The sequence below is a fragment of the Hypanus sabinus genome, chromosome 15 (genome assembly GCF_030144855.1).
Source record: "Hypanus sabinus isolate sHypSab1 chromosome 15, sHypSab1.hap1, whole genome shotgun sequence".
Lineage (NCBI taxonomy): Eukaryota > Metazoa > Chordata > Chondrichthyes > Myliobatiformes > Dasyatidae > Hypanus > Hypanus sabinus.
The window spans coordinates 79,929,381-79,940,867 of record NC_082720.1 but is presented as its reverse complement, the minus strand read 5'-3'; the positions used below and the strand labels follow the sequence as shown (position 1 = coordinate 79,940,867).

The 11,487-nt window shown below is 36.5% G+C and overlaps 1 protein-coding gene across 5 annotated transcripts in view; it reads right to left on the bottom strand.

Moving 5' to 3' along the window:
• Positions 1-398: 398 nt before the first annotated feature.
• LOC132405202 (gamma-aminobutyric acid receptor subunit beta-2) overlaps positions 399-11,487 on the bottom strand; it is a 181,805-nt gene continuing 170,716 nt past the window's right edge. The window contains exons 8-13 of one of the 5 annotated variants that reach the window (XM_059989889.1): positions 7,437-7,672; positions 5,996-6,016; positions 5,366-5,377; positions 2,544-2,562; positions 2,413-2,420; positions 399-862 (exon numbers count right to left, since the gene is read on the bottom strand). In XM_059989889.1, coding sequence (XP_059845872.1) covers positions 515-862; positions 2,413-2,420; positions 2,544-2,562; positions 5,366-5,377; positions 5,996-6,016; positions 7,437-7,672 — 644 coding nt within the window. In that variant the 3' untranslated portion in view covers positions 399-514. Of the gene's footprint in view, positions 863-2,108; positions 2,118-2,412; positions 2,421-2,543; positions 2,563-5,365; positions 5,378-5,995; positions 6,017-7,427; positions 7,673-11,487 lie in introns of all 5 variants that reach the window. The other 4 variants (XM_059989890.1, XM_059989891.1, XM_059989892.1 and 1 more) reach the window with 4 other exon arrangements.

Below are 11,487 nucleotides of genomic sequence, written 5' to 3'. Positions count from 1 at the left end.
TTTCTTTTTCAGTTTACATGAATAGCAGCTCTTAATCACCCTGCATGCATCGTTGCCTCTCAGCCATAAGTATGAAGGCTGATTTGACAAACTAGCACTGTGTGTTGAACATGCTCATAATGATATAAAATATATTTCAAGTTACTGCTGAATCATAACTGAGAATTAAGAGTAATTTTTACTCTTAAATGAAAAAATTACAGCTCAATCATCAATTGAACCTTTTAAATAAACACATTTTGATGTGATAGCCATGTGAACAGATCTGAGGCAGATACATTATAAAAAGGAAAATATTACTTAATAATTTCAATGCGATAAACAGAATCACAGACACGGCAAAATGTTTCAATTAACGTAACTTAATCAATGAAGAGTTCAATAGAGCCAGCCATTTAGGAGTTAAAGTGCATGCAAAATTTGTTCTGAACAACCTCATATTCAAAACGATGGTTCCAACTTGTTGCAAAACAAATAAAATATGTAAAGGTACTGTCTGTGTACATTCTTCAGCTTAATTCACATAATACAGCCAGTAGACTACATTGAAAAATCCAAAAACGAGGGGAAAAATCATCCGTGACCACTTGTCAATGGCATTCACATCAGTCAAATCAGGGATATTAATTTTCAATTGGGAAGCACGTCTCCGTAGTCTGCTCTTCTTTTGGGCTACATGTCTTTCCAAGGCGCCCCTGCCAAAATTGTGCCTGGACAGTCCTGCCTTCCTGTACTGAATACCAGAACTATCGTATGGCATCATGGTACTTCTGGGATCACCAATACCCATTGAAATCTCAGCAGCACTCATTTCATTCTTAATCTCCAGTGTGCTGAGGAGAATATTTTCATGTGGATCCATCTAGAGGAGAAGAAAATAGCAATTTGTAACATCAAGAAACATTTTCCTATTAAGCTCATTTTCTTAAAACTTCAATAGTTTATTTGAATTGGCTGAAGACATATCATTACAGCTTTAACTAGATTCTAATTCCCATTTAATATTAAAAAGTACTATCCTATAGGTAGTCTAAGAACTTGAGCTTTTTCCCCAGATAGTTACCATACACAGAGCTGTGATTTTCTAACTACTGGAATGACATAAAACAATCATGCTTGTTACTGATATAAAACAATATTTAATTGAAATACAAAACAACTTTCATTTGTGGAGTTTGAAAAAACAAGATACCTAAAGACACTTCATAGGGTGATATTAAGTACAAAATTCATACTAACTACTTAAGAAAGTATGGGGACAGATGACCAAAAGTTTGGTTAAAGACAGACTTTGAGTACTTTAAAGGAAGAAGTGTTCAAAAGATTGGGAAATTTGGGGAAGGAGCGAAGAGCCTTAGAAGAGAAAGCTATCAAAAAAACAGCATAACTTTTGGGAATGCCATAATTGCAGGAATACAAGTACCTTGGAGGATTTCTACAGCTTCAAAGATTACAAGGAAAAAGGATGGAAAAAAAAGAAAAGATGTGACAGAATTTTTTTTTTAATTAGTTTTTGTTTAACCAGAAGTCAGTGTTAGTTAGAAAGCACAGATAATAAGTGGAAAAATGACTTAGTGTAATTTATAAAACAAAAGCTAGGACATTGTTTACTTCACGCATGTAGAGATTAGAAAGTAGGAAGCCAGCTAGGTGTTGGAATAGTAGTCTAGCTGTAAAAAAATGTAGGAGATGCAAGCTGCAGAAGACCTACAATTTATTTAGATCATGATATAATTTTCTTCTAACTTGATAGATTTTAAGTATTTACCGATGATCTGACAATTTAAATTCTTTAATCATTAACTTGAGGATTTTTAGTTGTAAAATCATAAGTTCATATAACAGAGAAGGTCCTATTGCCATATGTGCTGATCATCAAGCATCCAGTTACATTAATACCATTTTATTATTTCCTCATTCCCTCTAACTCCCTCCAGATTCAATGCATACTGTCTAATTAATCTGCCAATCTACATACTTCTGGGATGCAGGAGGAAACTGGAGTAGCTAGAGGAAACCCATGCAATTATGGGGAGAATGTGCACACAGACTTCACTAGAAATCAGGCTACAATCCAGGTCACTGGAGTTGTAGGGTTGCAGCTTCACCAAAATTTTCTAAATCTATTCTTTCATTTTAAAGTTCTATTTTATATACTTGTGTAAAATATTACTATTTTAAAAAAATAATTTTTAATATTTTGAATAATGTTCAATTTGTGAATAACAGAAATTCACAGATATTCAAAGGATTTTGACAACTGGTAATTCTGGGGCCATGGCTTAACAAGCTGGGAGAAGGTGAAGTTCCTCCAGCATTTTGTGCGTGTTGTCTGGGAGGAGGGTTTACAATTATGTGAGGGCATTACCACTCACAGCAGAAATACTGTGCTTAGAGTTCATAGGATCCAACTTTGGTCACTAAGTTACTAGAGGAGTACAGGCAGGTAAGTTTGAGTATAGGCAACACACCAATCGGAGCCAAATCAATCTGTGCATCACTGACTTAACTGCTTAGACTCAGCAGCATGTATGCAAAATAACGATAAAGGTCAGATACATGCTTTACAATTTACCCAACATTTCTAAGTTTAGAATCAGAATTAAGTCTATTATCACTGACAATACTTCATGAAATTTGTGGCTTCGTGGCACCAGTACAGTGCAAATGAAAAAAAATTACTACAAGTTACAAGAAAAATAAATAAATAAAAGTGCATAAGTGGGGTAATGTTTATGGGTTCATGGACCTTTCAGAAATCTAATAGCAGAGGAGAAGTTGTTCCTAAAATGCTGAGACTGAGTCTTTAGGCTCCTAGACCACGTCACTGATGGTAGTAATGGCACCAACACAGTTTACTTTACTCTGGGCTTATCTGCATTTCTAATGATGAGCAAGTAACAATACCAATAGTACCTCTTATTCAGCATATTTCACTAAACAGATGAATGCCTAACTAGAACAGTTGATGTTGATGAAAATGTTAATGGCACATAAACATGCATTTCCATTGTATCTGCTATTATGGTGACAGGGTGAACATAAGCATGAGAAAGCAAAAGACAGTAAATATACTCAGCAGTTCAGGCAGCACCTATGGAAAGAGAAACAAAGTTAATGTTTCAGGTTGAAATTTCTTTTTCATAAGTGAGAAGAATAGGAGAGAAATAAATAGGACAAAGGAAATATTTTTGATAGGTTGAAGTCAGGGTTCTCATAGTAATAAGCTGTTAATGAAGCATTTGGCAGATAGCTTCACAAAACATCAATTCTCTGGCATCCAATGCTCATGATATGGCCTCTTCTACATTGAAGAAACTAAACTCAGGCTGGGTAACCACTGCACAGAGAACCTGCTTTCATCTTACATGTATTACCTGGAGCATTCAGTGGTCTGGTCAGTTTAATTCTGTGCCCCACACTCACTCTGATTCATTTGTCAGAAGCCTGCTGCACAGTTATAATGAGGCTCAATGCAAACTTGAACAACAGCACCTTTGTGACTGGGTATGTTATGTTGTGTATTTCATATTTCAATAATATTGTAAATATATTGTTTGATTAAGCATTCTTTGTTCTTTACATAATGCATTGCGGGTTATATGTAAAAGTATGTGAACAGTATACGTCATCACACCATCATGTCACACTTAAAGTAAAAACAAAGTTTATATGCACCTGACTCCCTTGCTTTTCTTTTAATTAGTTTTATGGGAGTTACAAACATAACAGTGGTGACACAGAGGTTTTAAACAAACTCAGGATGACTACCAACCTGCTGAAGAACAGTGAGGTGATTGAGTTAAAAAAAAATTGCAGCACATTTCTTCTTCCTTTGCAAGAGGAGAAAGATGTTCAAGTTTAAAAAAAAGGAAAAAAATGGATGAATTTATGGGCTCCAACAGTGAGTACCAGATAACAATAATCATAAATAAAAAGGAGAAATGACTGTCTAAATCAGAAAGATAGACACATTTGATTGCACAAGAGATAAATGGAATATGTATACTGCACATCAACCATTAGCCTGGATATCGTTCTTCTTTTCTCTCTCTGGATCTATTTCAATCCCTTTCTTTTTCTTTCTCACATTCCTCCTCTCTACCTCTTCCTTCTTTTTGCTTCTTCTAGTTTGTGTATCTTGATCTTGCGAAGTTCCACTTAGTTCACTGGAATATTCTCTTATTTCCTGAATTCTTCTGTTTACAAATTTAAGAAAAACTTGTGTCTTTCCTTCCAAAGAACAAGTACTGGCTGCTTTTTGCTCAAAGCATGACCGTCTTGCTGTATGTGCTGGACAGGATACATTACTCTATATTCCTCTACATTTTCATTAGTTTGAACATTTCACTCAACTTTAACAGGTTAGTAGCCATCTCAGGTTCATTTAAAAATAACTTGTTGCTAATGTTATGTTTTGTAACTTCAAAACATTAAATTAATTCAAAGAAAACATGGTAGTCTAAAGAATTCGGTGAAACCTTGAATTTACTTCAAGTGAGGTGTGTACGTATCATGTGGTAGCATAATGACGTATACAGTTAATGTATTTTTACACATAACCCATAATTAATTACTTAAATGAACAAGAATGCTTTATCAGCTAATATATATACAAGATTACTCAAATATTATTGAAATATTAGATATATAACAGCCTTCATACAGTCTCAGGTTTACACAGGCACCCTAAATGGCAGGAATGTGCAACAGAAATCCCAGATCCCCCATTTTTATCAGTACTGGAATGAACGTGGCCTTGACAGAGTTCACGCTTTGTGGGAATTGAAAGTTGTTGTACCATCCAAGCTGAGAGTTAGTGTTGGAGGAGCTACATGTTGTTTTTGTAGGTGTAGTCAAGATAAAGCATCGGCTCAAAGCCTTGTCTGGTGGCATGGGATAAATCAGCAGATCAACTAGCTGACCATGCACTGTATGGGATGCCAATACATACAGTGCTCAGCACTGTCAGAACCACATCTTGCAGTCACAGAGTCAACTCCTCCAATCAGCACAGAGGAGACTTCAGAACTTGAGATTGTTTCACAGCTAAGCAGAGTGTGTGTGTGTGTATTTATATATATAGAGAGAAAGTGAGTGAGAGAGAGAGAGAGAGAGAGAGCAAGCAGTCTGTTACATATTTGAGTTGAGTCGCAATCTGTATCGATTTGGTTTATTACTAAGTAGGCAGGAATGTTGTGTATTTAATATTATAGTAATATTTGAGTAATATTGTCAACTATATTCTTTGATTAAGCATTCGTTGTTTACAGGTTATTTGCAAAAGTATGTACATGAACGGCTTACATCATCATGCCACCACGTCGTATGTGCGTCTCACTTAAAGCAAAAATGAAATTTACACATATGTCCCAAGCTCCCTTGTTTCTCTTTTAGTTAGTTCAATGTTTTGGAGTTACAACATGGTAGTAGTCTGGATTTGATAAAAAAATTTAACAATTTCAGGTAACTTGCTACTACTGTTTCTGAATCCTCCAGTTTGGTTCCAAAGTAACACACCCACACAGAGTGCTGGAGGAAGTCAACTGGACAAGGAGAATCAATAGAAAGGAATAAAGAGTTGACATTTAGGGCTGAGACCCTTCATCGGGACTGAAAAGGAAAGAGGAAGAAACCAGAATAAGGTGACGGGAGGGGAAGAACTACAAGCTTGAAGGTGATAGGTGAAGGCTCACTTCAACCCCCCTTCCCCACCCACCTACCTTTCCCTTCACCTGATTTCATCAATCACTTTCTAGCTTGTACTCCTTCTCCTCCACTCACCTTCTTATTCTGGCTTCGTCCCCCTTCCTGACAAAATTTCTTACCCTGAAATGTCAATTTTTTATTCCTTTCCATTGATGCTGCCTGACCTGCTGAATTCCTCCAGCATTTTGAATGTGTTACTCTGGATTCTTCGCATTTGCAGAGTCTCTTGTGGTTAGTCCTGTTACAAGTAATCTACCTCTAACATCTAACTCCATTTTGCTCTCGCAACTACTCTGTCCTCGTTAATCTATCAACCAGATGACTTCTGTAATCGATGATCACCATGAGCAATTCAGGCCACAGCTGATCACAGATATCCACTATCGATCCATTTTTACCCCCCCCACCCCCCGTTTCAACTTAAAAGCAATTTTTTTCTGCTTCCCAATTCTAATGAAGAATCTAAAACGTTGTAAGTCAGTCTCTTTCCATAGATGTTATTTGACCTGCTGAGTGTTTCCAGTATTTTTTGCAGCTTTCCAGCATCTTCAGTTTTTGATTTTCATTAGGGATAGGAAAGTAAAAAAAAAGATAAATCCTATCATTTCTGCCCTATGGGTGACAAAAGATTCAGTATTACAATAAACAAACTGGCAAAGGCAGATGATTATCAGACTATTGAACTATTGAAATATGTGATCTTTGCTTTCAACAGGTCGCAGGCAAACTGCTAGTATATATATGCATTTGTAGCTGAGTGATGGTAGACGGAAAGGAATGAATACCATTATACAATTCCCTCTTTTTCTTTACAACAAAAAATGCTCTACTTCCTAATGATATATCATTTAAAACAGAGGTTCTTAAAGTTTTTTTACAATGACCCAAAAGCAGCTTTCAAAATTTTCATTAATAGTGATAATTCCATTGCAGATTAATTGTAATACATCAGAGCCCCATCTAAATGAAAAACCATAAATGTTGTAGGCATGGAAGGCAAGAGTGGATAATGCTAGACTGTGAAAATAAAAAAAAAACAAATCATAGATCAAAAAAATTTTAGTATCAATACTCCTGTATACAGCAACAAGCTGATCATACACTCTTCTGCAGCATCCCCATCCCTAACCCTTTCATTTCACAGTCAGCCCTAGCCATAATCCAGTCTATCAATCAATTCCCTTGTCTCCTAATCTCTATCCACAAATATTCTCCCCATCTCTCTTTCCTACTTCAACCCCTGCTCTCCGAATCCCTCACAATTATTATTCACACTCTAGCCATTTACTCTTTACTGGGCTGAAGCACTCCCTGATTACCACCCTCTCTTAGTCCCTGTCCCATGCACTATAGCACCCAGGCTCTCTGGTCTAGTGTGAACTCCATTCTATCTCCCTTACAAGTTTCCCCAGAAAAGTTTCTTGAAGCTCTGACTTTCCATTTAATGCCAGCTGCTTTTGGTAGTGCATATTCATGCAATGCATTGCAAATAGCATAGGATATGATGTTCAAAATGGGGTCAGCCAATGAAGCAAGCAGTGCCCACAGAATGAATCCACCCCCATTCTTTAGTACAGCACATAACCCACTGAAGGGTGATTGTGACCTTCACAGTCATGCTTGTGTTAAGAGCCACTGATTTTTAAGCATTCACATCCAAAAACACTAATTATAGAGCTCTGGGACATCTTTTAGTCTGACATCCTCTTTCAAGATACTACCTTTGCTTCTGCTCTTATCTTCTCATTGTTCGCTTTTGCTGCTTTCTCTGCAATCTTTTTCTGTCGCTGTGGTCCTCTTCCAAAAAAGATGTAGTTTACCAGTGCATACTCCAGAAGGGCCAAAAACACAAACACAAAGCAGCACATCAGGTACATATCAATAGCTTTAACATAGGGGATCTTTGGAAGAGTCTCCCGGAGATGGGTATTGATTGTAGTCATAGTAAGTACCGTGGTAATACCTGGAAAGTATTATGTAATAATCCTGAATGCGTGATTATCAACATTTATAACTTTCATTTTCCTATCAGATAGTACTGTATATAATACTGAACTAATTAGATCATTGAAGTAGTCTTATAAAGCAGATTTAAGATATTATAAACAATATGTTTGAAGAGACTGAAAATAGTTCAGTAATGTGCAAATAATTCAGTAACAAGAAATAATTTCCACTGGCATTAACTCCATGATGAACTTTACTATAAATTTAGACAATATAATTTTCCATTGCTGTTAATAAACCAAAGAACTCACTATGTTGTGTATCTTTTGTAAATTTCACATGGATATTATTGTAATTGACTGGTAAATTACACTGTACATATTTCAATGGAAATAGAACTGGGTTTTTTAAATATATACATCATATGCATAATTGATGAAACAGTGCAAAAAAGCGCCAAGTACAATTTTTTTCCAGAAAGAACATTGAAAATTGTCAGCAAATAATTTCAATTAGACTTCTGCTGTATTCTGTATTTTAAGAGCCTGAAATTATTACCTGGTAAAGAAAATTAAACCATAAACTTTAAACACTGCGCAAGAACGGCCCAATTTCCCTACTGATTATTCTCTGCATTCTGTTCTTCTCTGCAAAATACTACCACCTGTTAATAAAAAGTCCCTCAACAACTAAATCATATGATCCAAAATCTAACTTGCTCACTTTCTTAAAATTAATGAACAATATACTTAAAAAAATCTGCATAATCTTTTTTTTCTTGCACTGAGTAAATTGATCTGAGGTTGGCATGAAACAGGTACAGTAGTAATTTTGAAAACAATACAAGCCGACCTTGGATGGGGACAAATGTTTGGAATAACTACCCCTACCCCTTAGAATCAAGGGAGAACATGAGAGCTGTTCATGGGCCTCCCCTAAAAATTCATCCTTTTTGGTCTGAAAGACCTCCAGAGAATTTGTGCCTGTTGAGTCTCTAAAATCATTAGAGCAGATTAGCTTAATTATCTTGAAGGAATTTCATGACGTGCTGGTAGATTGGCTCCATTATGAGGTGCAAATCTTATTAAAATTTTCCTTCTGTTCTCAGTCCTTGAGAAGATTCTGCTTCATTTTAGGAAAGCCAAATATCTGCTGGCAAACAATTAACTTCTTGTCTTTTTTTTCAAAATTACATTTGAAATAATTGTCCTAACAATGAATAAAATGTTATATTGGTCCTTGGTAGTAGGGTTTGCTCTTAAATCATTATGCAGATTTGGAATCTAATGTTAGTCAAAGGCACAGAAAAAAAACACCAGGAGGCACAGAAATATGGGAGTGTGATTAGTTGACATCTTTGTGCAAGCTTCAGAGTAGTTTGATCAGCAACCTTAGTTTGAATTTTTTTTTTTATTCTGCTGCTTGGGACAAGCAGATGCTATGATAATTAGCAATAAAGGGAAGAGAGGAACTGTGCTATAACAGAGAATTGGGATTATGTTTATTGATAGCAAACTGATATAGCAATTCTATATATTGGTATCCAACTCTTCCCAGTTTACAACTCAATTTGCAAATGTGTAGCATTTAGCACGCTGCAGCAAAATCATGAGAACAACTCTCCTGAATACTGGAATAATCCTCCAACCAGTCCAGTTTTCATGTTTGATCTCTCAAGGGAATCAATCCACGTAACTATGGTCAAAGAATTTGTAATAACAGATTTTAATAACATTATATTCTTTGTAAAAATAACACCTTGATCCACTGGCTGGATAATGGTTGTTATGCTCAGCAGCAAGTACACAACCTTGACAATTGAATGAAGTGCAGAATGCCCAGGAGTATTATCAAGAACTAATAAAATATTGAATGGTAAATACTTGAAAGCACAGTATCTTTCCAATCGAGGAATAAAATGATTCATAAACCATGTCCATAAGATAAAGGAGTAGAATTAAGCCATTTTAGCCCATTGAGTATGCTCCTCCATATCATCATGGCTGATCCAATTTTCCCCTCAGTCTCAATCTCCTGCCTTCTCCCTGTATCCCTTCATGCCCTATGCAATCAAGAATCTAACAACCTCTGCCTAAAATATTCATAAAGATGACTATGGCAAAGACTTCCACAGATTCACTACTTTCTGGCTAAAGAAATTCCTCTGCATCTCTAAAAGACTCAATATCCTCTGGTCTTGGACTCTCCCATCATAGGAAATGTCCTCTCCATATCCACTCTATCAAGTTCTTTCACCATTTGATAGGTTCCAATTAGGTCATCCTTCATTTCATCTGAATTCTAGTTGATACAGGCCCAGAGCAATCAAATGATAAACCATTCAATCCTGAACCTCCTTTGAAGCCTCTTCAGTTTCAGCACATCCTTTCTAAGTTAAGGGGCCCAAAACTGATTACAATACTCCAAGTGAGGTCTCACCAGTGCTTTACAGCTTTACAAGGTCTCAACATTACATCCGTGCTTTTATATTCTAGTCCTCTGGATGTTAATGCTAATTCCACATTTGACTTCCTCACCACAGACTCAACCTGCAAATTAACATTTAGGGAATCCTTCACAAGGACTCCAAAGTCCCTTTGTACATTAGTTTGTTTTGTATTTTCTCTCCATTTATAAAATAGTCAACCCTTTAATGTCTTCTACCAAAGTGCATGACCATTCACTTCTTGACACTGAATTTCATCAATTTCACATTTCTGTGATCTTTGATCATTCTCTTAATCTATCCAAGTACTTTTGTAGCCTCTCTGCTTCCTCAAAATTGCCTTTCCCTCCAGCTATCTTTATATCATCCACAAACTTGGCCAGAAAGCCATCAATTCCATCAACCAAATCATTGGCATATGACGTAAAAAGAATTGGACTCAAAACATACCCCTGTGGAACACCACTAGTCACCAGCAGCCAACCTGAAAAGGCTCACTTTATTCCCATTCTTTGCATCCTGCAAATCAGTCAGTGCTTTATCCATGCTGTAACACCACTGGCTTGTAGTTTGTGAAGCAGCCTCATGTGTGGCACCTTGTCAAAGGCCTTCTGAAAATCCAAATACACAACATCAACTGCTTCTTCTTTGTCTATCCTGCTTGTTATTTCTTCAAAGAATTGCAACAGATTTGTCAGGCAAGATTTTCCTTTGAGGAAACCATGCTGACTATGGCCTATTTTATCATGTGCCTCCAAGTACCCCAAGAGCTCTCCTTTGATAAACGACTGCAAGAGCTTCCCAACCACTGAGGCCAGACTAACTGGCCTATAGTTTCCTTTCTTCTGCCTCTCTCCCTTCTTGAAGAATGGAGTGACTTTTGCAATTTACCAGTCTTTTGGAACCATTCCAGAATCTAGTGATTCTTGAAAGATCATTACTAATGCCTCCATGATCTCTTCAGTCATCTCTTTCAGAATCCTGGGCTGTATATCATCTTGTCCAAGTGACTTATTTACCTTCAGATCTCCCAGTTTTCCAAGAACCTTCTCTCTAATATTGGTAATCTCACAGACTTCATGACCCCTGGAACTTCCATCATACTGCTAGTGTATTCCATAGTGAAGACTGATGCCATATACTTATTCAGTTCATCTGCCATTTCTTTGTTCATTATTACTACCTCTCCAGCATCGTTTTCCAGCGGTCCAGTATCCACTCTTGCCTCTCTTTTACACTTTATGTATCTGAAGACAGTTATGGTATTCTCTTTAATATTATTGGCGAGCTTACTTTTGTTTCCAATCTTTAGCTTCTTAATGACTTTTTTTAGTTGCCTTCTGTTGGTATTTAAAAGCTTCTCAATCCTCTTTGCTCTATTATAT